The following is a 27,103-nucleotide window of genomic DNA, read 5'->3' on the forward strand; positions in this document are numbered from 1 at the left end:
TGTTTGACGTCGCAGCGAAGCTTGAGGTTCATCCAACGTGGTCCCAACGAAGCTTGAGGTTCATCCAACGTGGTCCCAACGAAGCTTGAGGTTCATCCAACGTGGTCCCAACAGAGCTTGAGGTTCATCCAACGTGGTCCCAACGAAGCTTGAAGATCGTCCAACACGGTCCCAACAGAGCTTGAGGATTGTTTGACGTCGCAGCGAAGCTTGAGGTTCATCCAACGTGGTCCCAACGAAGCTTGAGGTTCATCCAACGTGGTCCCAACAGAGCTTGAGGTTCATCCAACGTGGTCCCAACAAAGCTTGAGGTTCATCCAACGTGGTCCCAACAGAGCTGGAGGTTCATCCAACGTGGTCCCAGCAAAGCTTGAGGATTGTCTGACGTCCCAACGAAGCTTGAGGTTCATCCAACGTGGTCCCAACGAAGCTTGAAGATCGTCCAACACGGTCCCAACAGAGCTTGAGGATTGTTTGACGTCGCAGCGAAGCTTGAGGTTCATCCAACGTGGTCCCAACGAAGCTTGAGGTTCATCCAACGTGGTCCCAACGAAGCTTGAGGTTCATCCAACGTGGTCCCAACAGAGCTTGAGGTTCATCCAACGTGGTCCCAACAGAGCTGGAGGTTCATCCAACGTGGTCCCAACAGAGCTTGAGGTTCATCCAACGTGGTCCCAACGAAGCTTGAGGATCATCCAACGTGGTCCCAACAAAGCTGGAGGATTGTCTGACATCCCAACGAAGCTTGAGGTTCATCCAACGTGGTCCTAACAAAGCTTGAGATGACCCAAGGCCCGTCCAACGTGGTCCAACGTGGCGTGATGCTCATTCGACATGGTCCAGCGTCGCTCCAGGTCCATATCCAACGTGGTCCGAGTTGGCCCAAGGCCCATCCAACGTGGCCCAACGGCTCTTGAGGTTCATCCAACGTGGTCCAACTTGACCCAAGGCCCATCCAACGTGGCCCAATGGCTCTTGAGGTTCATCCAATGTGGTCCAACTTGACCCAAGGCCCATCCAACGTGGTCCAACTTGACCCAAGGCCCATCCGACGTGGCCCAACGGCTCTTGAGGTTCATCCAACGTGGCCCAACTTGACCCAAGGCCCATCCAACGTGGCCCAACGGCTCTTGAGCTTCATCCAACGTGGCCCAACATCACTCAAGGCCCATCCGATGTGGTCCAACTTGGGTTGTGGCTCATCCAACGGGGCTCGAGGCCCGTCCGCAAGTCCTGATGCTCGGCCAATCGCGGCCCCCAACTCGCCCGACGTGGCCCCAAGGTCCACCCGACGTCACCCACGTGTCCCCAGGGTGTACTCGACGTCACCAACACGTCCCCAAGATCCACCCGACGTCACTGACGTGTCCCCAAGATCCACCCGACGTCACTGACGTGTCCCCAAGATCCATCTGACATCACCGACGTGTCCCCGACGTCCCCTTGACATCACCGATGTGTCCGCAACGTCCACCCGACGTCACCCACGTGTCCCCAGAGTCTACTTGGCATCCCCAAGATCCACCCGATGTCACCCACGTGTCCCCAACGTCCACTTGACGTCACCCACGTATCTCCAGGGTCCAGCCAACGTGTCCCCGACGTCCACTTCACGTCACCGACGTGTCCCCAACGTCCACCCGATGTCACCGACGCGTCCCCAACGTCACCCACGTGTCCCCAACATCCACCCGATGTCACCGACATGTCCCCAGGAGCCACCCGATGTCACCAACGTGTCCCCAACGTCACCGATGCATCGCCAAGGTGTCACCGACGTGTCCCCAACATCCACCCGACGTCACCGACGTGTCCCCAATGTCACCCCCGTGTCCCCAGGGTCCATCTGACGTCACCCACGTGTCCCCGACGTCACCGACGTGTCCGCGTCCCCAGGAGCCACCCGACGTCACCGTGTTCGCGGCGTCACCGACGTGTCCCCGACGTCACCGTGTTCGCGGCGTCACCGTCGCCCCCGTTCCCGCCCCTCCCCCGCCACTTCCCACGCAGCACTTACCGGTGGGGGAGGGGTGGCCCCACCGCCCCTCCCCCCACCCCCTTTTTTGAGCCGGATTCGGGGGTTTTTTGGGTTTTTTTCCCCCCCCTCCAGAAAAGCCCATTTTGGGGCAAAAAAAGGCGGAATTTGGGGTGGAGTCACCCGGACGCCTGGGTCCTCCCCTCCCCCAGCTCCTCCCAGTCCCGGGGTGGTTTTAAACTGGATTTTTCATGGTACCAACTGGGAGCGGCCCCTCCCCCCTCCCGGGTTCTCTTCGCACTTTAAAACGCCCCAAAAATTCCCGTCCCAGTGACCAAAACGCCCCAAACTCCCCCAAAACCACCTGCCCCCCCCCCCACCCAGCGTCGGGGCCTCGCTTGGCCCACGGAAACCCCCAAAAAAGGGCTTTTTCCCCCCAATTTCACGCCTGAAAACAAAAAAGGTCGGGGGGCGACCGCCGGCTTGTCGTTTTTAATAAAACCGGCCCAAAAAAACCCAAAAAAGAAGAAGAAAAGAAAAAAAAAAAGGCGAAAAAATAAAGAATTCTCGCTCGGGGAGGGTTTTTTTGCCATGAAAGAAACGGAGTTTTGGGGCCTTTTGCGGGGTAAAAAAAGGCAAAATCGGGCAAAATGGAAGCGGAAGAGGAGGCGGCGCCGCTCGCCCCCTTCAAAATGGGGCAAAACGCGGCGTTTTAACCATTTTCCCGCTTTCTCGCTGCTGCGGCCTCCTCGATTTTGGGCCCAAACTCTTGATTTTGGGGATTTTTTTCAGCCCATTCCTGTGGATTTTGGGTTTTCCCGTGAGGCCGAACCCCAATTTTTGGGGGGGAAACGTCAAAAAAATCACTTTTCAAGCAAAACCTAAATTATCATTTCAATAATCCACAAAAACCCCACAAATTTATTCCCCCCCCAATGTCGTCGATTTTTTTTAAAAAACCACAAAAACACCCCCAAAAAAATCCAATCGATTTTTCTGCCCAAAAAAGCGGCGTTTTGGGGTTTTTTTTGGGGAGCGACGTCGGCGTTAACGTTTGATTTTCCTTTTTTTGGTATTTTTAGGCTCTAACGAAACCTCCGCCCCGTAGTGATTAAAAACAAAAAAAACCTTTTTCCGCTTTTTTTGAGGACGTTTCGAACAATTTGTGGGATTTTCCGGGGCCGATGCGTTTAGTGCATGAACAAAAACTGACATTTTCAGGCCCGGCCGGGCCCTTTTCTGCTGGAAATGAGGAAAAAAAAAAGAAGGAAAAGAAGAAAAAAAAAAAAAAAGATCAAAAAAAAACCACAAAAAAACCACAATAATAATAAATCTTGAGTCGCCGTCGATTTCTTGGGGGGAAAAGCTGGGATTTGGGGCGGGAAGCCGGGAATATTTTGAGGTGAATCCGCAGGAATTTGGGCCAAGAGGGCGGAATTTCCCTTTTTTTGGGAATGAATTGACAAATTTTGAGGTTTTTTTCACTGTTTTTATTTCCCCGTGCGAAAAAGGGGCCGAAAATGCCCCCAAAACCGCTCGTTTTTCCGTATTTTTTTGCCCAAAATCCCCATTTTTCACAGCAGGAATTGGGGGGGGGGGGGACGGGACTGGGGGGTTATTTAGATTTTAATCCATTATATTAATTTGGGGGGGGCGGTTTATTTTGGGGGGGGGCGGTTTATTTTAGGGGGGGGTATTTTTGGGGGTCGAGTTTATTTAATATTGGGGGGGTGTTTTGAGGGGGTGTATTTTGGGGGTGCTATTTATTGGGGGGGAGTCTGTGGGTGTTATTTCTTTTGGGGGGGGGTGGTTTATTTTTTGGGGCTTTTATTTTGGGGGGGGGTATTTTGGGGCTCAGGTTATTTAATTTGGGGGGGTGTATTTTTGGGGGGGGGGGGGTCCTCGGGCCCCACCTCAACCTCCAGCCACCCCACAGATTTATTTGGGGGGGGGGGGTGGTATTTAATATTTAACATTGGGATTATTGTTTATTTTGGGGGGGGGGGGGTGTGTGGTATTTTGGGGAGGGTTATTTGATATTTAACATTGGGATTTTGGGGGGGGGGTGTTACTTATGGCGGGGGGGGGCTCCTCGGGCCCCACCTCGACCTCCACCCACCCCACAGATTTATTTAGGGGGGTTATTTAATGTTGGGTTTTTTTTGAGGGGGGGGCGTATTTTGGGGGGTGTTATTTTTGGGGGTCGGGTTTATTTAATATTGGGTTTTTTTTTTGGGGGGGGGGGTGGTGTATTGGGGGGGGTGTCATTTATTGGGGGGGGGGGCTCCTCGGGCCCCACCTCAACCTCCAGCCGCCCCACAGATTTATTTGGGGGAGGGGGGGGTGTTATTTAATATTTAACATTGGGATTTTGGGGGGGGGGGGGTGTCATTTATTGGGGGGGGGGCTCCTCGGGCCCCACCTCGACCTCCAGCCGCCCCACGTAAAGCGCCAGCGCGGCCGCCCAGAGCAGGGGGGGGACGGCGGCCCCCCCGGCGGCCCCGAGCGCCCCCGGGAGCGGCAGCAGCAGCGGCCGCCGCAGCCGCAGCAGCGCCCACCAGTACGACACCGACCCCCAGGACACGCACAGGCCGCCCAGCACGAAAAACCCTGCAAAAACACCCAAAAAAACCCAAAAAAGACACGTTAGAATGACGGGAAATCGAGTTGTGGCCCCCCCCCCCAAACCCCAACCCCGATTTGGTGGGGAGAAACGGGGCGAAAAGGGCCCAAATTTGGCAAAAGGGGCCTAAATTTGGCAAAAGAGCCCCAACCCCAACCCCAATTTGGTGGGGAGAAACGGGGTGAAAAGGGCCCAAATTTGGCAAAAGGAAGAGCCGGAAATAAGAAACCGGAATGAAAAAGCCTCGAGTAAAAGGTCCTAAATAAAAGACCTTAAAAATAAAGGTTTTTTTTTCAATTAAAAAGCCTGAAATAAAAGAGCTGAAAATAAAGGAAATAGCCCCGAAATCGGCCCCAAATGGACACGTGAGGAGGGGGATTTGGGGCATTTTGGGGAACCGGGAGAAATAAACGCAGAATAAGAGAAATAAACGCAAAAAGAGGCTCTTAGAATGATGGAAATTAAATTTTTTTTTCCCGCAAAAGGGGGAAATAAACCCAAAAAAAGAGGTCGTGGGGATGATGGAAATGGAGTTGTCGCCCCCTCCCCGTCCCCGAGAGCCGTTTGGTCGTGAGAAACGGGGCGAAAAGGGCCCAAATTTGGCAAAAGGAAGAGCCGGAAATAAGAAACTGGAATGAAAAAGCCTCGAATAAAACCCGAAGAAAAGGCCCTAAATAAAAGACCCTAAAAATAAAGGACCTTCAATAAAAGAGCTGAAAATAAAGGAAATAGCCCCAAAATCGGCCGCAAATGGGCACGTGGCCTGGGGAGGGGGATTTGGGGCATTTTTGGGCGGTTTTGGGGTCCGCGGGGGCGTCCCCACCGTAGGCGGCGTCCCGGCCGGTGTCACTTTGCACGTGGGCGATGACGCCGACGCCCGTGGCCAAGAGCCCGTTCCGGAACCAGGACAGGAACCCTGACGGACGGACGGACGGACGGACGGACAAAGCGGGGGGGTCAAAAGGGCAGGAAAGGGACCCTCAGCCCCGCCCCCTCTCGGCTGGCCCCGCCTCTCCATCAAGCCCCGCCCCTTGGACACGCCCACTAATCCCCGGGCCCGCCCCCAGACGCTCGCCCTGACTCCGCCCCCTCTCGCGGCCCCGCCCCCTGATGCTCACCCTGACTCCGCCCCCTGTCGCGGCCCCGCCCCCTGATGCTCACCCTGACTCCGCCCCCTGTCGCGGCCCCGCCCCCTGATGCTCACCCTGACTCCGCCCCCCTGTCGCGGCCCCGCCCCCAGAGACTCGCCCCAGCCCCGCCCCCGAGTCGCGGCCCCGCCCCCGCTGTTCACCCTGACTCCGCCCCCCGGCTCCAGCCCCGCCCCCAGCCGCTCGCCCTGACTCCGCCCCCTGTCGCGGCCACGCCCCCAGAGACCCGCCCCAGCCCCGCCCCCGAGTGTCGCCCCCGCCCCTCACCGCTCTCCAGCGCTTTCCGCAGCATCCAAGCGTCCGCCCGCTCCAGGTCGGCGGCGGCGAGAGTCGGTGGCGCGGGCGGGGCGGGGGCCGGGACGCGGCCCAGGCTGTACCGGGCCCGCCCCCGCAGCCCCCGCCGCGCCGCCGCCCGCCCCGCGCCGCCCCACCAGCCCATGGCGGCTCCGAGGGCCCGCCCCGCCGCGTCCCGCCTCCCCGCGCCCGAGCGGCTGATTGGCCCCCGCCGCCGCCGCTCACGGCGAGAGGCCGCGTCCATTGGCGGAGCCGCACGCCCGCCGCCGCCGCCGCGCGGTGATTGGCCGGCGCGCCGCTTCCCGTCCCGCCCCCTCCCGGAGCGGAAGGAGCGTCGCCATTGGCTACGCGCAGAGCATGTCGGGACGCACCGTGGCGGAAACACCCCAGACCTCCCGCCTCCCCAACCGCCCCCGCGCAGAAAAACGGCCAAAACGTCCTTTTTTCGACTTAAAACGCCATTTTATGAGGCGGGAGCGACCCGCCGGTGCCCCCCGGGACGGCGGGGGCTCCCCGGGAGACGGGGCGGGGGCGGCGCTGGCAGCGGCTCTGCGGGAGGGACAGAGGAAACGGTCAGTGCGGGTTGTTATTGTAGGGTCGGACGGGAACCGGGGCGGGGGGGGGGGTCTGTTTTCATCGGGTCGCCCCGACCGCCACTCACCCGCCCGGCCGCTGCTTCCGGCACCGCCTCCTGGCCCCGCCTCCTCCTCGGCGCGCCCGCCCATTGGCTGCGGAAGGGAAGACGCCACGCCCACACCCAGCGCGTGGGCGTAGCCAGCGCAAAAGGGCGTGGCCAACGAAGAGAGGGCGTGGCCAGCGCAAAGACGCTCTAGGGTAGGGGCGTGGCCAGCGCGGAGGGGGCGTGGCCAGCGCAGGAGGCCCCGCCCCCGCGCGAAGGACAGCGCCCTGGGCGGGGGGGGCGGTATCGGGGCGGGGGGGGGGGCGCGATTTGGGGACATTTTGGGGTGAAACCAGCGCTGGTGGGGGGGAAGGGGACAAAGCCGGGACACACACGCCCCAAAAGAAGGGAAAAAACGGCGACTTGGGGCCGTGTCCTCCCTCTGTGTCCCCCCTGCCCGTGTGCCCCCCGGTGTCCCCCCCCGGTGTCCCCAGTGTCCCCCCCGGTGTCCTCTCACATCTCGTCCTCCAGCCCATCGTCCTCCTCGGGAAAGTCCCCGGGGGTGACGTTCTGGGGTTTGACGAAGGCTCCGTACTTGGGCTGGCACTCGAAATACCGGCGGCCGCCCACGCTGCGGGGGGACAAACGGCTCAGTGTGTCCCCCCCCAAAAGAGAGGGGACATTGGGGGACAACTGGGGACAATTTGGGGACCGTACCTTCCGTCGTGCTTGCCCAGGGGCTCATCGTAGCGCACGCCCACCCAATACCCCGGTTTGAAGTCGGTTTGTCCTGCGCAGGGTGACACGGGGCGGGGGGTGACGCGACGGTGACGCTTTGTGTCGGGGGGGGTTTGGGGACAAAAAAAAGGGGGTTTTGGGGACACGTACCCACGTACATGATGGTGCCGCGTTTGCTGGGCTGGCCGGGGACGCGGACGAGGCAGCGGGAGCCCACGGGGAGGGTGGCGGCGGTTGTCACCTCCTGCTGCTGCTCGGCGGCGCGCCGCTGGGACACCCCCGCGTCGAAGCGGCCCCAACCGCGCTGGCGCAGGAACGAGCGCAGGGACTCTGGGGACGTGGGGACAGCGCGGTGACAACAGGGGGGGACACACAATGGGGAGGGGGATGTGGCGCGAGCGACGAGGGAGGGGACGGGGACGCGGCGAGAGCGTCGCTGTGGGGGACGCGGGGTTGTCACCTCAATGTGGGGATGGGGACGGTGTCACCGTGGGGACAGGGACACAGTGGGGACAGGGACAGTGTCACCATGGGGGACACGGGGTCGTCACCTCAATGAGGGGACGGGGACAGTGTCACCATGGGGACAGGGACACAGTGGGGACAGGGACAGTGTCACCATGGGGGACACGGGATTGTCACCTCAATGAGGGGACGGGGACAGTGTCACCATGGGGGACACGGAGTTGTCACCTCAATGAGGGGACAGGGACACAGTGGGGACAGTGTCACCACGGGGGACACGGGGTCGTCACCTCAATGAGGGGACAGTGACAGTGTCACCATGGGGGACACGGGGTTGTCACCTCAATTAGGATGTGGGGATGGGGACAGTGTCACCATGGGGACAGGGACACAGTGGGGACAGGGACAGTGTCACCATGGGGGACACGGGATTGTCACCTCAATGTGGGGATGGGGACAGTGTCACCATGGGGGACACGGGATTGTCACCTCAATGTGGGGACAGGGACAGTGTCACCATGGGGGACACAGGGTTGTCACCTCAATGTGGGGATGGGGACAGTGTCACCATGGGGACAGGGACACAGTGGGGACAGGGACAGTGTCACCATAGGGGACACGGGGTTGTCACCTCAATGAGGGGACAGGGACACAGTGAGGACAGGGACAGTGTCACCATGGGGACAGGGGGCTGTCCCCAATCCCGGGGGGTGGCCCTTGGGGACACGGGTGTCACCTGGTCTCTTGTCATAGTCGCTGTCGGGCATCTCGTATTTGGGCACCTGTGACACGTCCTCGAAGGCCCCAACGTGGGACCCACTGCGGTCGGTGACCTGGGGGGAAATGGGGGAAATTGGGGGGAAATTGGGGAGGAAATTGGGGGGAAAATTGGGGGAAAACGGGGGGAAAATTGGGGTGAGAAATACAGAATAATGGGGGAAAAAACGAGGTGGAAATTGGGAAAAATGGGGGTGAAAATCAGGAAAAATGGGGTGGGAGAGCGGGGAAAAACGGGGGTGGAAATGAGAAAAAAATGAGGCGGGAAAAATGGGGGAAATCAGGAAAAACGGGGGGGGGGAATCAAGAAAAATGAGGTGGAAAAGGGGGGAAAATTGGATGGAAAAGCGGGAAAAAAGCAAGAAAAATGGTGTGGAAATTGGGGAAAATGGGGAAAAGAGGGGAAAATGGGGGGGGAAGAGAGGAAAATAGGGGGGGAAAGTGGGGAAAATGGGGGGGAAAAGTGGGGAAAATGGGGGGGAAAAGTGGGGAAAATCAGGGGTGGAAATGGGGAAAAAGGGGGTGAAAAACGGGATGGAAAAGGGGGAAAAACGGGATGGAAAAGGGGGAAAAACGGGATGGAAAAGGCAGGAAAATGAGGCGGAAAAGCGGGAAAAATGAGGTGAAAGAGCAGGAAAACGGGGCGCGCGGCCCCGGGGAGAAACGGGGCGCGAGGGGGACGGTTCGGGGGTGGATTTTGGGTTGGAAAAGGGGCAAATGGGGTGCGCGGGCTCACGTGCAGGCGGCAGCCGTCGCCCACGGGGTAGTTGCCCAGCAGGGCCTCGTCCTGGTCCAGCCGGCCCAGCGGCTCGTCCGACACCCCGAAAAGCTGCAGGTCCATGAGGGACGCGGGGATCCCAACAACCAGCTCCAGTTTGCACTGGGAGAGACGGGGAGACACTGGTTAGAACTGGGATCCCAACAACCAGCTCCAGTTTGCACTGGGGGGTCACTGGTCCATACTGGGATCCCAACAACCAGCTCCAGTTTGCACTGGGGGGTCACTGGTCCGTACTGGGATCCCAACAACCAGCTCCAGTTTGCACTGGGGGGTCACTGGTCCATACTGGGATCCCAACAACCAGTTCCAGTTTGCACTGGGGGGTCACTGGTCAGTACTGGGATCCCACCAGCAGCTCCAGTTTGCACTGGGGGATCACTGGTCCATACTGGGATCCCAACAACCAGCTCCAGTTTGCACTGGGGGTCACTGGTCAGTACTGGGATCCCTCCAGCAGCTCCAGTTTGCACTGGGGGGTCACTGGTCCATACTGGGATCCCTCCAGCAGCTCCAGTTTGCACTGGGGGGTCACTGGTCAGTACTGGGATCCCAACAACCAGCTCCAGTTTGCACTGGGGGGTCACTGGTCAGTACTGGGATCCCTCCAGCAGCTCCAGTTTGCACTGGGGGGTCACTGGTCCGTACTGGGATCCCTCCAGCAGCTCCAGTTTGCGGTACTGGGGTCCCCCCGGGCTGGCTCTGGGGGTCCCGGGCCCGGTAGCGGCGCTGAGGCCGCCGGGCCCCGCGGAGGCCCCGCCCCGGTACCCCCGGTAACCGGTACCTTGAGCTCCGCGATGGTGAGGCCGGTGCTGTAGCGCTTGTGCGCTCGGAACACGTTCAGGCTGCTGCTCACGGCCAAGGACACGGAGCCGGGCCCGGAGGCCCCGCCGAGCGGCGGCCCCAGCGCGGCCCCGGTAGCGGCCGCCGCCTCCATGTTTGCGGCCCCGCCGCCGCTTCTGGAACCTTCCCCCCGCCCCCCTCACACTCTCCGCCAATCAGCGCTACCGGGCCCGCCCAGCGCTCCGCCGAACAGCCAATAGCGAGCCTTCCCCTCGCCTTGCCCCGGCTCCGCGTAGCCAATAGCGGCGCGCTCTGGCTGACGGGAGGCGGGGTTCGCGCCGCTTCTGGAGCTTTACCCCGCCCACCTAGCACGCTCCGCCAATCAGCGCCGCCGGGCCCGCCCAGCGCTGCGCCGAACAGCCAATAGCGAAGGGAGCTTCCCCCCCCGCCCCGCCGTGCCCCGCCAATAGCGGCGCGTTCTGGCTGACGGGAGGCGGGTTCGCGCAGGCGCCCTGGCGAAGTTTGTCCCCCCGCGGCCGCCGTCGCCGGGCGCCATGGAGACGGACGGGGCCTACGAGCCGGGATTCGTGGGGATCCGGTTCTGCCAGGAGTGGTGAGGGGACCGGGGACCCCCGGACCCCCTCCCGGGGTCCCTTAGACCCCCCCCCGGGTCTTCCCGCTTCCCTCCCGGGGCTCCCTGGCCCACGGTGCTCACCGATACCCCCATAGGCCTCACAGACCCCCCTACCACGGGCCTTCCGGGTTCCCTCCGTGGGCCCCAGACACCCCCCGGGGTCCCCAATGTCCCCCCCTGGACCCTCTGAGCCCCCCATGGGCCCCCCCGGGGTCCCCAATATTCCTCCGGGGTCCCCTATACCCCCAATGTCTCCCCCTGGACCCCCTAACCCCACCATGAGCCTCCCCCCGGGGTCCCCAATGTCCCCCCCTGGACCCCCTGACTCCCCCATGGGCCCCCCCCGGGGTCCCAGTTGCCCCCCCCGGGGTCCCAATTCCCCCCCCGGGGTCCCCAATGTCTCCCCATGGGTCCCCTGACCCCCCCCATGGGCCCCCCCGGGGTCCCCAATATTTCTCCAGGGTCCCCTATACCCCCAATGTCCCCCCATGGCCCCCCCGGTGTCCCCAATGTCCCCAATGTGTGTGTGTTTGTCCCCCACCCCAGTAACAACATGTTGTACCCCAAGGAGGACAAGGAGAACCGGATCCTGCTCTACGCCGTGAGTGACCCCCCCAAACTGGGACCAGTCCCCGCGGCAAACTGGGACCAGTCCCGCACCACAGCGGGGTGCGCCCCCCCACCTCCCAGTTTGATACTGGGGCCAGTCCCAGCACTGGGGCCGTGTCCCCCCTCCCAGTTTGATACTGGGACCAGTCCCAGCAATGGGGCCGTGTCCCCCCTCCCAGTTTGATACTGGGACCAGTCCCAGCCCCGGGGCTGTGTCCCCCCTCCCAGTTTGATACTGGGACTAGTCCCAGCCCCGGGGCTGTGTCCCCCCCTCCCAGTTTGATACTGGGACCAGTCCCAGCAATGGGGCCGTGTCCCCCCTCCCAGTTTGATACTGGGACCAGTCCCAGCCCCGGGGTTGTGTCCCCCCCTCCCAGTTTGATACTGGGACCAGTCCCAGTTTGATACTGGGACCAGTTTGTTCCCCAGTGCCGTAACTGCGATTACCAGCAAGAGGCCGACAACAGCTGCATCTACGTCAACAAGATCACGCATGAAGTCGAGTGAGTTAATTAGCGGGGGGTTAATTAGCAGGGGGTTAATTAGCATGGAGGGTTAATTAGCAGGGGGGTTTAATTAGCAGTGGGGTTAATTAGCAGAGCAGGTTAATTAGCAGAGCATATTAATTAATTATCGCTCCCAGACACCTGGGTCCCGTTCTGTTTCCCACCCTTATGGAGGGTGTTAGTAGAAAGTAATTAAAGCAAAGAGTAATTAATTAATAAGAGAAAAGCAGTTAAAAAGAATCTTTGGGGTGATTAATAAGAAGTTAACAAACAACGTAGGAATGAGGGTAATTAATTAAGGAGTGATTAGTGGAAGGGAATAAAGACAATAAAGATGTGTGGGGATGGATTAATAGCAGTGATTAATAAATTAATTGCTAATTAATACCAATAATCAGTAAATTGGTTAATAAGAGCAATTGAAGGGTGTTGGGTGGGTGATTAATAAGGGAGAACTCCAGGGCAGCTAATGGTAATTAATAAGGATGTTGGTGAAGGGTAATTAATGAGGGGGTGGTTAATGAGTGGCTGGGGGTAATTAAGGGCTAATTAAGGCTCTCACAGCGAGCTGACGCAGATCATCGCCGACGTGTCGCAGGACCCGACGCTGCCGCGCACCGAGGACCATCCCTGCCAGAAGTGAGGGGACGGGGGGGACACTTGGGGACACCCCCTGGGGACACCCCCTGGGGACACCCCCTGGGGACACCCCCTGGGGACAGCAGGTCCCCCCTCTGCTGCTTCTGTGCCCTCCCCAGCTCTGATGTCCTCGTGTCCCCCCCTCCAGTGTCCCCATGGGGCTCTAATGTCCCCCCCCCGTGTCCCCACTGTCCCCCCCCCCAGGTGCGGACACAAAGAGGCCGTTTTCTTCCAGTCCCACAGCGCCAGAGCCGAGGTGACATCACCCCCCCCAAAGTGTCCCCAAAATTGTCCCCGTGTCCCCAAAACTGTCCCCAAAACTGTCATCCCCCCCCCCCAGGACGCCATGAGACTCTACTACGTCTGCACCGCCCCCCACTGCGGCCACCGCTGGACCGAGTGACACCCGAGATGTCCCCGGACCCCCCAAAAATCAACATCACCCCCACCCCAGGGTGACATTTTGGTGACAATAAAGGAGATTTTTTGCAACGGGGTGTTGGTGGTTTTGGGGGCTGGGGGGAGGTGACAAAATGAGCCCTCAAATGTCCCGTCCCCCCCCAAAATTTGGCACCAAATCCAACCCCGTTTTAGTTCAAACCCGCAATTTATTGGTTAAAACAACCTTGAACTTGAGCAGTAACGGGGCGGGAAACGAGTGCAAAAAACCCCCATCCCGGAGCTCCGAAAATGGTTAAAATGGAGCAAAGTGGTTAAATTTGCCCAAAACGGCCCCGACTTAGGGTGTTTTGGGGTCGTCGCGCTCGAGTTTGTGCCGGGTCAGCCCCACAAGAACCTCCGAGTAGTTGCGGAGCAGCAGGAGCAGCAGGACGCCCGTGGTGGTGGGGGTGACATTGTCGGTGACACAGGTGACGGTGTCGGGGACGTGGCGGTTGCTCAATTCCGCCCGGATCCACCCCGAAAATGCGGCCAGAGCCGCTTTGGCCCGCGTGAGGTCCTCCTGGGTGACATCGGCGGCCAGTGTCACCTGTGGGAGTGGCACTTGTCACCCCCCGCCACTTGTCACCCCCTCTCCCATGTCACCCTGTGTCCCTTTGTCACCCCACATCCCTTTGTCACCCCACGCCCCTTTGTCACCTCAGGTCCCTTTGTCACCTCAGGTCCCTGTGTCACCCCATTTTTTGGGGGGGGGTCCCTTCCACAGACATCCCCAAAATCCATCCCCACGGCGGGGGGATGACGCGAGTGACCCCCAAACCACCCCGAATTGGGGTTTTCACCCCGTTTTTGTGTCCCTCACCTGGTCGTAGATGCGCAGCGTGTCCTGGCAGCGCGTCCTCAGCTCCCCCAGCGCCGCCGTCACCGTTTCCACCCCCGCGGGGGCCGCATCTTCCCGGCGAGGCCGTTTTGGGCTGAAAAACTCCCTTTTTGGCCACTCCCCCGTTTCCGTGCCCATTTCCCCAAGATTTTCATCCTTTTCCTAAAAAACGGAGCGAGGAGGAAAACGCTGGTTTTGGGGGATTTCTCCCCAAGTTTTCCCTGGTTTTTTGGGGGGGGCAAACGGACTCACTGGCGGTTTCGGGGGGTCCCGGGCGTCCAACAACCTGCGGGATGAGAGACGGGGTTGGGGACACGGGACGGACACGCGGCCGGACAGACGGACGCGCCACCCACCTGTTTTTGCGGCAGCGTGAGAGGAACCGGCTCGAGATGCTCAAACGGGGGTTCAAAAATGAGGATTTTTGCTCCTCGAGGGGTTTTAGATCCTTCAAGGAGGCGTCGAACAGTTCTGGGTGGGTCAGGGGGGTGCGTTGGTGGCACCGCGGTGGCACCGTCACCATCCCCGCGGTGTCACCAATACCTGTGGGGTCTGTCAGGGTCTCAAAATGACACCGGAGGAATTTCTGCTGCTCGGGGGCGTGGGGGTGGGAGCTGATCTGTGGGTCCTCAGACAAGTTGTCACCTGCGGGAATGTCCCTTTGTCACCCCATGTCCTTTTGTCACCTCATGTCCCTTTGTCACCCCCTGTTCCTTGTCACCCCACGTCCCTTTGTCATCCCTTGTCACCCTGTGTCCCTTTGTCACCCCACGTCCCTTTGTCATCCCTTGTCACCCCACGTCCCTTTGTCACCCCACGTCCCTTTGTCATCCCTTGTCACCCCGTGTCCCATTGTCACCCCGTGTCCCATTGTCACCCCACATCCCTTTGTCACCCCACGTCCCTTTGTCACCCCTTGTCACCCCGTGTCCCATTGTCACCCCATGTCACCCCATGTCCCTTTATCACCCCGGCATTGTCCCCAGTGTCACCTTCCAGCACTGGCGATTGCGACTGCAGCGAAATGCAGGACAAGGCGTCGTCCTGGCCGGTGACAATGTCCTCGGGTGACACAGGCTCCCACGGTGACACAGGCTCCTTTGGGGACACTGGTTCCCTTGGAGACAAGGGCTCCTCAGGTGACACGGGCTCCTTTGGGGACAAGGGCTCCTCAGGTGACACAGGTTCCTCGGGTGACACGGGCTCCTCGGGTGACACGGGGTGCAATGGTGGCTCTGTCACGCGGTGCCTTGGGGGAAGGTGACAGGTTGGTGACACCGAGCAGCGGGACGAGGGCGATGGGGACAACGGGGTTTGGGGACGAGCGTGATGAGGACGAGGGGACAATGGGGTGATGGGGACAAGGGCGACGGTGATGAGGGGACAATGGGGTGATGGGGACAAGGGCGACGGTGATGAGGGGACAATGGGGCGATGGGGTTTGGGGACAAGGGCGATGGGGACGAGGGGACAATGGGGACAACGGGGTTTGGGGACGAGGGTGATGGGGACAAGGGCGTAATGGGGACAAGGGCACTCCAGGCCTCGCCGTGACCCAGGTGACCTTAAGCTGAGCCCAAACCCACCAGCAAAGCTCAACTTAAGCATTTCCCCCCAGCACTGACCCGCTCGGCTCCTCCGGGCCGGGCGCGGGGGGTGATTCCGGCTCTTGGGGCGAATCCCCGGTGATTTGGGGCTCCTCGGTTATTTGGGAATCCCCGGTGATCTGGGGCGCCTCGGTTATTTGGGAATCCACGGTGATTTGGGAATCGTCCGGGATCTGAGACTCCTCGGCCAGGTCGCTGCCGGAGCTCTCGGCCTGCAAATAGACAGGATATCAGGATTCTTCCCTCCCCCCCGAAACGGAGCACTGGGATCCACTGGGATCCACTGGGATCTACTGGGATCCGCCGACCTCGGCCAGAAGCTGCTCCAGGCTCCCGGGCTCCATGGCGGGGTCGGCAAAGCCCTCGGCCCATCGGCCGCGTGGGCGGTAGCTGCTCCGGGTGGGAAAAGCCGCTTCGGTCGCGTCCTCCAGCTCCCCCAGCTGCGCGATACACCGGGCGGCGTGAGGGGAACCTCGGACGGGCGTGCTGATTAATTAGTTTAATTAATTAAATGAACGGGGCAGGACTCACCAGGCGCTTGGCCCACACGGGGAGGCGGCCGTTGGTCAGGACGCAGGCGGGAGCTGCAGGGAGGGGAATGAAAAAAATGGGGGAAAAAGGGGGAAAAAAGGGGAATAAAGGGGATGGGGGGACACGCACGCGGCTCCGGGGTCCCTGGGGATGGGGTTTGTGGGGACGGGGGCTCGTCCGGGGGGTCCTCGGTGGCATCGGGGGACGTGTCACCACTGGGGATGGTCACGTCAGGGTCGCGCCTGGGGGGGAACGCATTGAAAATCACTGAAAGCCACTCAAAATCACCCCAAATCACCCCAAATCACCCCAAACCTGCTCAAAATCATCCCAAAGCTGCTTAAAAACCACTGAAATCCACCAAAAATCACCCAAACCCTGTTCAAAATCACCCCGAACCTGCTCAAAAATCACCCCAAACCCTGTTCAAAAATCACCCAAACCCTGTTCAAAAATCACCCCAAACTTGCTCAAAATCACCGAAACCCACCCAAAATCCCCCCAATCCACCCAAAATCCCCAAAAATCCCCCGTTACCCCTGCGGCTCCTTCGCCCTCTCGAGCTCCAGCAGCTGCTGCCTCATGGTCCCCGTGATCTTGGGGCCCAGGTGCCAAATAAAGACGCAACTTTGGGGCGAAAATCAGGGATTTTGGGGTTCAGGAGGAGATATAGGGGGGGACGCATGGGGGGGGTGATTTTGGGGTCCCCACCTGTCCCCCGAGACGGTGATGAGGCGTTTGCAGTCGTAGCTGAACCGCATCCCGGTGACGATTTCTGCGTGAAAACGAGGGGTTGGCGCCGCGTCGAGGTCCAGGTGACGTCACCAAGGGCGGATTTTGGGGGCGTTTCATGGAAAAACGGGGGAGTCGCCACTTTGGGGGAAGAGGAACCAAACCTGAATGGCCGAACATTTTGGCCACGCACTCGCCGGAGTGGAAGTTGATGAGGGAGATGCTCTTGTCGGAGCAGCTGGTGGCAACAAAGGTCCCCGAGGGATCCAGTTGGACCTGGGGGGGACACGAGGGGCAGGGGGTTGGGGACAAGGACAGTCAATCAACCCAAAGCCAACTGGAGATGTTCAACCAACCCAAACCCAACCAGAGATGTCTTGGTGATGGCAATGGGGACGTTCAACCAACCCAAACCCAACCGGAGACGTCTCGGTGGTGGGAATGGGATGTTCAACCAACCCAAACCCAACCGGAGATGTCTTGGTGATGGCAATGGGGACGTTCAACCGACCCAAACCCAACTGGAGACGTCTCGGTGGTGGGGATGGGGACGTTCAACCAACCCAAAGCCAACCAGAGATGTTCAACCAACCCAAACCCAACTAAAGATGTCTCGGTGGTGGGGATGGGATGTTCAACCAACCAAACCCAACCAGAGACATCTCGGTGGTGGGGACGGGATGATCAACCAACCCAAATCCAACCAGTGATGTTCAACCAACCCAAACGCAACCAGAGACGTCTCGGTGGTGAGGACCCCCCAGTACCTTCAGCAAGGAGCCGTCGTCGCCGTGCGAGCCCTTGTAGCAGCACCTGAGCTTCCCGCTGGCCGTGCTGTACACCCTGCAGCGGAGCCGGGGGGCGGGTGACACCGGTGACAACCCCCCCGGGGACAGCGGGAGGAGGACAGTGACCCCAGGGCAGGTGGAACCTTCACCTGACGTTCCTGTCCTGGCAGGCGACAGCCACGTATTTCTGGGTGATGTCGATGTCCATGTCGTACAAGGTGGTTTTCTCGGCCACATGGTGTGTCCTCACGAAATTGAAGCCATCGGGGAGCTGGAGGGAGATGAGAGGACAGGGACATTCAGCCTCCCAAACCCAAATGACGTCTTGGTGGTGGGGACGGGGACGTTCAACCAACCCAAACCCAACCGGAGATGTCTTGGTGGTGAGGACAGGATGTTCAGCCAACACAAACCCAACCGGAGATGTCTTGGTGGTGGGGATGAGGACGTTCAAACAACCCAAACCCAACCGGAGATGTCTCGATGGTGGGGATGGGGATGTTCAACCAACCCAAACCCAACTGGAGATGTCTTGGTGGCGGGGACAGGATGTTCAACCAACTCAAACGCAACCAGAGACGTCTCCATGGTTAAAGACACCGCCTCCTCACCCCGCGGATTTCCGGGCAGAAACGGGTGGATTTTCTGCCAAACTCACCTTTTGAGCGTTGCGGAAATAAATACTTTTGTCGGCGCCACAGCTGATGAGCTGAACCTCCCCGTTGCCTGAGAGAAGATATGGAGGAAAAGGTGATCAGTGAGCGCGGCCGCAAATTAAGAAAAAGATTCTTTGTGAACGAATCCTTAAAAAAACTATGATCTTCAGAACTAGACACAATCCGAGAGGTTCAGGTACGTAAATCCGGGGAGAAAAACCCCATTTTGGAGGCAGGAGGAGGGGAGGGGAAGCCGTCCGCCTACCGGCGAACTTGACCGAGGTGATGGCAGATGAGTGATCGTCCAGCGTCTGCTCCAGCTTGTAGTTCTTGGCGACGTTGAGGACGTGGATGAGCCGGTCTCTGCTCGCTGAGGCCAACAGCGCCGCTCCTGTGAGAGAAGATGTTAAAATAACGCGTCTTGGGTAAAACACGCGAGCGTTTCCGTTGTTCCCTGTGAAGATTTGGGTGTAAAACCAGGTTTTAAACGGGGTGTTAAAGGGAGGGAGTTGGGGGGTCCAGGAGGCTGAGTCGAGTTTAACCCGCATGTCACAGAGAGACCCCCAAAAACCTCATTTTTTGGGGTCATTTGGGGAAGGAGAAGCTTTCCCAGCGGATTTCGGCTCCGCCGTCGATCCCCACGGACTTTTACCCGTCTCTGGTTTGGAATATTCCAGGCACAGCACTTCGGAATCGTGCGCCTCCACCTTGGCCACCTCCCGCATGAACCGCAGCTCGTGGATCCTGCGGGGGGAAGCGAATCGTGAGCCCCTGATCCCCCCAGGATCCCCGCGGGGTCCGTGACGACCTCGAAACGCTTCCCCCACCGTCCTTAGCGGAACAAAGGAGCATTTTATGACTTAAATATCCCAGTTTTGGGACTTTGGGAAGATTAGATGGGTGGTTGTGGAGGCAGACACCTCGTCTTATCTTCCCCGAGATTTTATGACTGCAGAAGTAGAGACCTTGTGAGATAAAGGCAATTAACGGTGAGGCCTAATTGGGATGATAATTGGGATGATAGAGATGATCATTCCACCGCGTGCGTTTAGTAAATTAATCACTGAACTGGAACTGGGGTGATTGTTGGTGTTTTACTTCATGTTACAGTGCAGAAATACCCAGAGCTGACTCACACCTGGTCTCACGTTTTGCATTCGGACTTAATGAACTTCAACTAATAACGATGTAATTTGGATTCTAGTAAATTAATCGATGAACTGGAATCGGGGCGATTGTCGGTGTTTTACTTCGCATTACGCCGCAGAAACACCCGGAGTTGACTTGCGCCCGGTCTCATCATCGTGTCCGGAATTAACGAGCGTGTGCTCATCGTTAGTTGATTAGTTAATGGGTCGTTGGTGGTGTCACCTACCTGAGGGTCCCCGCTCGGTCCCCCGACGCCAGGTGCTCCCCGTCGGGGCTGATCTGCAGCACCCGCACCCCTGGTTTGGCATCCGCCGGCGCCGGGAGATGCTGCGCGGGGTTGTCGACGTAGATGATGTCGAGGAGGGTCTGGGGATGAGAAACACACTCTAAATCACCCAAATCCCACTCAAAAATCACCCGAATCTGTTCAAAATCACCACAAAACTGTTCAAAAATCACCCAAACCCCGTTCAAAATGACCCAAACCCCGTTCAAAATGACCCAGATCTGTCCAAAATCACCCCAAATCTGTCCAAAATCACCCCAACCCTGATCGAAATCATCCAAACCCGTTCAAAATCACCCAAACCCCATTCAAAATCATCCCAAGCCTGCTCAAAAATCACCCAAATCCACTCAAAATCACCCCAAATCTGCTCAAAAATCACCAAAACCCACTCAAAATCACCCCAATCTGTTCAAAATCACCCCAAATCTCTTCAAAATTATCCAAACCCTGTTCAAAATCACCCAAATCTGTTCAAAATCATCCCAAGCCTGCTCGAAAATCACCGAAACCCACACAAAATCACTCCAAATCTGTTCAGAATCACCCAAACCCCATTCAAGATCACCCGAATGTGTTCAAATCCACCCAAACCCCATTCAAAATCCCCCAAACTCGGTTTTTGGGACGTTTTTCGGGGCGTTTTTTGGGGTGCTCCCCGCCGTACCCGTCCGTCGCCGCCGTCGCTCTCCAGGCTCCACGCGCGGATCGTGTTGTCGGACGAGCACGTGAGGAAGGAGCCGGGGGGCAGGCGGGACCGGCGCCCCTCGATTTCGGGGTACACCTGCGCCCCAAATTACACCTCGGCAGGGGGAAACTGGGGGTCAACGCACCCCAAAATCCCCCCCGTGCGAGGGTCTCACCTCGACGCTCCACACGATGGAACTGTGGAAAAGCTCCGACCAAACCTTCCCGACGTGGCGCAGGTCGCTCACGTCCCACACGTAGACGCTGTGGTCCTTGTAGACGCAGGAGAGGTGGCGGCGGACGGGGTCGTACGCCAAGGCGACCGTGTCGGGGTACGCGGGGTCCCCCCGCCTGCTTGGACAGGGATGTGGGGTCGGGGCGCTGATTTTTGGGCAGCATTTTGGGTTTTTGTGGGGGGCGCCGCTTCAAACCGGGCGCCGATTCCAACGTCGCGCTGCTCGACGAGGTTGGGAAAGCGTTGGGGGGTGATGTGGGGGTTCCCCGTGTACCTCGTGGGGGGGTCCCGGGTGACGTCCCCACCCAGGGGATGAGGTTTGGGGAGGTCGCCGAGGTGCCGCATGTCGCCGGCGTGAAAAACGCGGACGGTGCCGTCGGTGCAGCCGCAGAACATCAGCTCGTCGCCCAGGCACAGGCAGGTGGGCAGCGGCGCCTGCGGGGAGAAAAATCAGCATGTTTTTTGGGGGGTTAGAGGGTTTTAGGGGAGTTTAGGGATGTGGGTTAGTGCTGGAGTTGGGTTATGGTTGGACTCGATGATCCTGAGGGTTTCTCCCAACTGAAAGAATTCTAAGATCAGCTCAGGGCTCAAAATGGTACCAGAATAACCTCAGGGCTCCAAATGGCCCCAAAATCACCTCAGGGTCAAAACGGCACCAGAATCACCTCAGGGTCAAAACGGCGCCAGAATCTCCTCAGGGCTCAAAATGGCCCCAGAATCACCTCAGGGCTCGAAATGGCCCCAGAATCACCTCAGGGCTCCAAATGGCCCCAGAATCTCCTCAGGGCTCAAAATGGCCCCAGAATCACCTCAGGGCTCAAAATGGCCCCAAAATCACCTCAGGGCTCCAAATGGCCCCAGAATCACCTCAGGGTCAAAATGGCGCCAGAATCACCTCAGGGCTCGAAATGGCCCCAAAATCCCCTCAGGGCTCCAAATGGCCCCAGAATCACCTCAGGGCTCCAAATGGCCCCAAAATCACCTCAGGGCTCCAAATGGCCCCAGAATCACCTCAGGGTCAAAATGGCGCCAGAATCACCTCAGGGCTCGAAATGGCCCCAAAATCACCTCAGGGCTCCAAATGGCCCCAGAATCACCTCAGGGTCAAAACGGCACCAAAATCACCTCAGGGCTCAAAATGGCGCCAGAATCTCCTCAGGGCTCAAAATGGCCCCAAAATCACCTCAGGGTCAAAATGGCGGCACCAAAATCACCTCAGGGCTCGAAATGGCCCCAAAATCACCTCAGGGCTCCAAATGTCACTAAAATCACCTCAGGGCTCAAAGTGGTGCCACCAGAATCACCTCAGGGCTCGAAATGGCGCCAAAATCACCTCAGGGTCAAAACGGCGCCAAAATCACCTCAGGGCTCAAAGTGGCACCAGAATCTCCTCAGGGCTCACAATGTCCTGCTTTTTGGTGGGGAGGTTTCCCAAGACGGGGGGGCTTTGGGGGGTCAACTCGCCCCAATTCGCACCTTGAGAACGATCCATTTCTCCAGCGCCCGCTTGTGGTTGAGCCGGCAGAGCAGCCCCGAGGAGGAGACGCAGAAGATGGCGCCGGCTTCGGGGCCGCGGCCGCAGGCGACGGCGCAGAAAACGGCGTCGTGGAGCTCGCCCAGCAGCCCCGCGCGCCCCACGAGCGGCACCGTCTCGTTAACCTGCGGGAGGAAGAGGCGTTAACGAGGCCGCCATGACGAACGGTGGAAAAGCGACGTCCGCGGTGCAAGTTTCGGGGGGGTAAAAGCAAAAATTTGGGGTTTGTTTCCACAGAAAACGCACAGTTCTCCATCATGCTGGGTTCAGTGAGGAGGGTTTAATCTGCGTCTAGTGCTGGTTTTGGTGGAAAAATGAAAAACTTGGGGTTTTTCTACAGAAACCCCACGTCACGCTGGCTTAGCGAGGAGGATTTAAGCCCCAGTTTTGGTGGAAAAATGAAAAACTTGGGGTTTTTTCTACAGAAACCACACATCACGCTGGCTTAGCAAGGATTTAAGTCACGTCCAGCCCCAGTTTTGGTGGAAAAATGAAAAACTTTGGGGTTTTTCCAGAAAAACCACTCGCTCCTGCATGACGTTGGCTTAGCGAGGAAGATGTAAGCCCCAGTTTTGGTGGAAAAATGAAAAACTTTGGGTTTTTTCCCCAGAAAAACCACCCTCTCCCATGTCACGCTGGCTTAGTAAGGAGGATTTAAGCCCCAGTTTTGGTGGAAAAATGAAAAACTTGGGTTTTTTTTCCCAGAAAAACCACCCTCTCCCACATCACACGGGCTTAGTAAGGAGGATTTAAGCCCTAGTTTTGGTGAAAAAAATTAAATACTTTGGGTTTTTTTCTACAGAAACCACACACGTCTTCAGCACGGGTTCAGTGAGGAGGGTTTAAGCCACATCCAGCCCCACTTTTGGGGGAAAAATGAAAAACTTGGGGTTTTTTTCCCCAGAAAAAACACCCTCTCTCATGTCACGCTGGCTTAGTAAGGAGGATTTAAGCCCCAGTTTTGGTGGAAAAATGAAAAACTCGGGGATTTTTCCCAGAAAAACCACCCTCTCCCACATCACACGGGCTTAGTAAGGAGGATTTAAGCCCCAGTTTTGGTGGAAAAATGAAAAACTCGGGGATTTTTCCCAGAAAAACCACCCTCTCCCATGTCACGCTGGCTTAGTAAGGAGGATTTAAGCCCCGGTTTTGGTGAAAAAATGAAAAACATTGGGGTTTTATCTACAGAAACCACATGTCACCGTTGTCACCTTCATCTCCCTGGCAGAGTCCAGGAACCAGAACTTGACGTGCCGGTGCCCCACGGTGACAAAATAACCGTCGTCGGCGAAGGACACGGCCGTGACGCTGCAGGACACCTTGTTGGACGCCACCAGCGCCTCCTTCTGCTCCCAAATAAAGAAATAAACATCACGATAAACCCGCGAGGGTGGAGGAAAGGGGAAAAATGGGGTTGTTTTGGGGGTAAATTTTTGGGATTCGGAGCCGGGCTCACCTTCCAGAGCCAGACGTTGACCAGCATGTCGTGCGGGGCGCCCACGGACACCAGGTAGCGGGCGCTGGGGGAGAAGGCGACGCAGGACACGCCGTGTTTGTGGCCGTGAAGCGCCGTCAGCTGCGCCCGTTCCTCCACCTCCCACACGCGCACGGCCGGCCGGTGCCCGTTCTGGGTGAAAAAGGGGAAAAAAACGGCGGAAGAATGGCGTGGGAAACCACCCCAAAAAAGCGGGACATTTGGAAACCTGAGGTGATTCTGGTGCTGCCATTTTGAGCCCTGAGGGGATTCTGGGGCCATTTGGAGCCCTGAGGTGATTTTGGGGCCATTTGGAGCCCTGAGGTGATTCTGGCGCCATTTTGACCCTGAGGTGACTCTGGCGCCACTTTGAGCTGATCTTAGAATCGTTTCAATTGAGAGAGACCCTCAGGATCATTGAGTCCAACCGTAACCCAACTCCAGCACTAACCCACGTCCCTAAACCTTGTCTCAACGCCTTTTAAACCCCTCCAGCAATGGCGACTCCCCCGCTGCCCCGGGCAGCCTGTTCCAACACCCGACAGCCCTTTTTGTGAAGAAATCGCCCCAGATTTCCAACCTCAACCTCCCCTGGCACAACCTGAGGCCGTTTCCTCTCATCCTGTCACTTGGGAGCAAAACCCGACCCCCTCCATTCTCCAACCTTTGTTATTTTATTAAACTCTTTTTATATCACTAACGACCACGCAGCCACTCACTCACCCCCTCCCCAATAGGAGAGAGGATCGAAAGGGAAGGGAGAAACTTGGATTGAGATAAACGCAGCCAAACTGAGCCAAAAGAGAGGAAAAACTGGGGGTGTTCGTGACAATAAAGAGGGGAACCCACCTCTCCGGTGACGATGAACTTCCCATCAGGGGAGAAGGCCAAGGCGCTCAGGGTTTTCCTGCGAAATGTGGGGGTTTTTGTTAACAATGGGGGGACTGGGGGTGTTTGGGGGGACCTGGGGGTGTTCTGGGGGTACCTGAGGGTCTTTGGGGTACCTGGGTGGGTTTGGGGGTGTTTGGGGGTGCCTGGGTGGGTTTGGGGGTGTTTAGGGGTCCCTGGGAGGATTTGGGGGTACCTGGAGGTTTTGGGGGTGTTTGGGGGGACCTTGGGGTGTTTGGGGGGTGTTGGGGAGGACCTGAGCGGGGGGTTGGGGGAGACTGGGGGTACCTGGGGGAGTTTGGAGGGACCTGGGGGTATTTGGGGGGTTCCTGGGAGTATTTGGCGGGACTGGGGGAGTTGGGGGTGTTTGGGGGGACCTGGGGGGGTCTGGGGGAGTTTGGGGGGCTACCTGGGGGTGTTGGGGGGGGGTCTGGGGGAGTTTGGAGGGTACCTGGGGGTATTTGGGGGGACTGGGGGGTACCTGGGGGTGTTTGACGGTAGCCGGGGGTATTTGAGGGTACAGGGGGCGTTACCTGGATGTGTTCAGGATGTGTCTCTGCATGTTGTCGCGGGGATTCAGGATGACAACGACGCACCTGGACGGGGACGGGGGGAGGTTTGTCCCTGCGAGGGAGGTTTGGGGGTCCTGGGGAGGGTGGGATTTGGGCGCTCACCCGGCGGGATAAGCCAGCAGCCCCGTGGTTGGATCACAGGCCAGGCCGCTGCCGCTCTGCGCCGTGACCCCCAGAACCTTCTCCAGCGTCACCTGCGGGGACAACCCGGGGGGGACACATGGGGGGGACACATGGGGCTGTTTGTCCTCCCTATCCCATTGGGGGACCCCAAAGTGTGTGTCCCCCCCACCATGAGGAGTCCTTAAGTGCTGCCCCAGGCTCCGCCCCTGTCTCCCCAGCCCCGCCCCTTCCCCAGCCCCCGCCCCTTCCCCAAGCCCCGCCCACATGCTCACAGCCCCGCCCCTTCCCCAGGCTCCGCCCCTGTCGCCCCAGCCCCGTCCCTTCCCCAGGCCCCGCCCACATGCTCACAGCCCCGCCCCTTCCCCTGGCTCCACCCCCCGGCTCCCCAGCCCCGCCCCTTCCCCAGGCTCCGCCCACATGCTCCCAGCCCCGCCCATTCCCCAGGCCCCGCCCACGTGCTTCCAGCCCCGCCCCTCCACAGGCCCCGCCCACATGCTCCCAGCCCCCGCCCCTTCCCAGGCCCCGCTCACATTCTCCCAGCCCCGCCCCTTCCCAGGCCCCGCCCCCGCCCCCCCCCCAATCCCTCCACAATCCCCGCTCCTCTCCCCCCCCGCGCTCCCCTCACCGCCTCCTCCGGGCCGTGCTGCCGCGGCCGCCGCCGCAGGCTGAAGAGCGGGGGCGAATCGGGCCCGGGCCCGCCGTGACCGCCGCCGCCCGCGGCCGCCATGGCTCCCGCCGCCCGGTAACGCTCCGAGCCGCCCGCGGAAAACCGGCGTCCCCTTCCCATTGGCCAGCGCCCACGCCGCTCACCCCGCCTTCCCCCGCCTCGCCCAATAGCGGCGCGGCACCGCGCGGCCGGGCTCCGCCCACCCGGGCTTCTGTCACCCCGAGGTCAGAGGTTCGAGCCCCGCGCACCGCGACGAAGCGGCAACGAAGGTAGCGCTGGAGGCGGAGGGGCTGTGAGCGGCGTGAAAAACGGACAACGGGGCCGTCCCTGCTGTGGGGATCGTCAGGGGAGCTCCCGGTTCCTGCCCCGGCGTGCAGGCCCCGTTGCGCGCTCCATCCCGTCGTGCCGGTGCGCGGGACGGCGTTGCCTCCTCCATAAATAGCTGATTTCACCCCAAAAATGGGGCTCCCGCGCCTCGCTGAGCCCCGGGGGGTCCGTCCTGGTTCTTCTGGGGGGGGTCCCAAAACCCAGGGCGGGATCCCTGCTGGGGTTTCTGGATGGTCTTGGTCCCAGGGGTCCCTGCCGGTGCTCCTGGGGGGTTCCTGGGGTCCCTCCCGATGATCTTGGGGGGGTCCCGGGCGGGGTTCCTGGGGTCCCTCCCGGTGTTCCTGGGGGGTCCCAGTCCCGGGGGGGGTTCCCGGGGTCCCTCCCGATGTTCCCGGGGTCCCATTTTATGCCCCCTGTTGTGGGGAGGGGGGGGGGGGGGGGGGGGGGTCACCCCGCCCCCATCACGTGGCCCCGGCCCCCACGTGCGCCGCGCGCCGAGGGGCGTGGCCTCCAGCTCCCGGCCCCGCCCACCGCGGGGAGCGCAGCACCGCGCCTGCGCAAAAAAGGGGGGGCGGAGCCGCGCCTGCGGATTGACAGAGCGAGCGGCCAATCAGCGCGCAAGAGCGGGCAGGTGGGCGTTGCCGCCGCCCCGTGGCCACGCCCCTGCAGCGGAGCCGGGGGGTCCCGGGGCCGGGGGGGCCGCAGAAGCCCCGCCCTCCCCATCCCCTTCGTTAGCGCCGTTAAACCGGGCTTAACCCTCTTCTCGCCGCGCCCCCCGCCCCGGCTCAGCCCGGATTAGGCTCCATCTGCCGGGCGGAGCTGCTGGCGCGGCCCGGGTTAACCCGGGGGCGGGACCCCCCCCGCCTGCGCAGCCCCCGGTGGGACCCCCGTGTGCGCAGGCCCCCCCCCCAGGGACCCCCATGTGCACAGACCCCCCCCTCCCAGGGACCCCCATGTGCACAGACGGACCCCCCATATGC

The 27,103-nt window shown here is 59.7% G+C and overlaps 4 protein-coding genes across 8 annotated transcripts; 1 reads left to right on the forward strand and 3 right to left on the reverse strand.

Moving 5' to 3' along the window:
• Positions 1–3,653: 3,653 nt before the first annotated feature.
• On the reverse strand, positions 3,654–6,284 carry TMEM160 (transmembrane protein 160). The gene is made up of 3 exons (XM_065655087.1): positions 6,014–6,284; positions 5,422–5,514; positions 3,654–4,585 (listed from the first exon to the last, which is right to left on the reverse strand). Exons 1-3 carry the CDS (start codon positions 6,282–6,284, stop codon positions 4,368–4,370), a joined length of 582 nt encoding a protein of 193 aa, XP_065511159.1. The 3' UTR covers positions 3,654–4,367.
• Positions 6,285–6,482: 198 nt separating this feature from the next.
• Positions 6,483–10,378, reverse strand: TBCB (tubulin folding cofactor B). Its single transcript, XM_065655191.1, has 7 exons — positions 10,202–10,378; positions 9,376–9,519; positions 8,599–8,695; positions 7,548–7,727; positions 7,377–7,449; positions 6,702–7,290; positions 6,483–6,589 (listed from the first exon to the last, which is right to left on the reverse strand). The coding sequence occupies exons 1-6, from the start codon at positions 10,352–10,354 to the stop codon at positions 7,173–7,175; spliced, it is 765 nt and encodes a 254-aa protein (XP_065511263.1). The 5' UTR covers positions 10,355–10,378; the 3' UTR covers positions 6,483–6,589; positions 6,702–7,172.
• Positions 10,379–10,689: 311 nt separating this feature from the next.
• On the forward strand, positions 10,690–13,064 carry POLR2I (RNA polymerase II subunit I). 5 transcript variants are annotated; one of them, XM_065655197.1, is made up of 6 exons: positions 10,690–10,813; positions 11,381–11,435; positions 11,861–11,946; positions 12,514–12,588; positions 12,793–12,844; positions 12,929–13,064. In XM_065655197.1, exons 1-6 carry the CDS (start codon positions 10,755–10,757, stop codon positions 12,989–12,991), a joined length of 390 nt encoding a protein of 129 aa, XP_065511269.1. In that variant the 5' UTR covers positions 10,690–10,754; the 3' UTR covers positions 12,992–13,064. The 5 variants fall into 5 exon arrangements, with proteins under 5 accessions (XP_065511269.1, XP_065511267.1, XP_065511270.1 ...); XM_065655195.1 differs by having other exon boundaries at positions 12,548–12,588; positions 12,737–12,844; XM_065655198.1 differs by having other exon boundaries at positions 11,873–11,946.
• Positions 13,065–13,195: 131 nt separating this feature from the next.
• Positions 13,196–26,450, reverse strand: WDR62 (WD repeat domain 62). Its single transcript, XM_065655161.1, has 29 exons — positions 25,755–26,450; positions 25,109–25,200; positions 24,968–25,030; positions 24,396–24,453; positions 23,529–23,699; positions 23,284–23,418; positions 22,015–22,197; positions 20,813–20,973; positions 20,480–20,654; positions 20,284–20,400; positions 19,557–19,696; positions 18,834–18,925; positions 18,447–18,572; positions 18,184–18,251; positions 17,675–17,796; positions 17,505–17,580; positions 16,902–17,013; positions 16,717–16,780; positions 16,543–16,632; positions 16,135–16,247; positions 16,006–16,058; positions 15,783–15,914; positions 15,493–15,686; positions 14,860–15,116; positions 14,411–14,512; positions 14,224–14,338; positions 14,120–14,153; positions 13,850–14,029; positions 13,196–13,576 (listed from the first exon to the last, which is right to left on the reverse strand). Exons 1-29 carry the CDS (start codon positions 25,914–25,916, stop codon positions 13,328–13,330), a joined length of 3,636 nt encoding a protein of 1,211 aa, XP_065511233.1. The 5' UTR covers positions 25,917–26,450; the 3' UTR covers positions 13,196–13,327.
• Positions 26,451–27,103: the final 653 nt, after the last annotated feature.

This window comes from Caloenas nicobarica, chromosome 37, assembly GCF_036013445.1.
Source record: "Caloenas nicobarica isolate bCalNic1 chromosome 37, bCalNic1.hap1, whole genome shotgun sequence".
NCBI classification, from domain to species: Eukaryota; Metazoa; Chordata; class Aves; order Columbiformes; family Columbidae; genus Caloenas; species Caloenas nicobarica.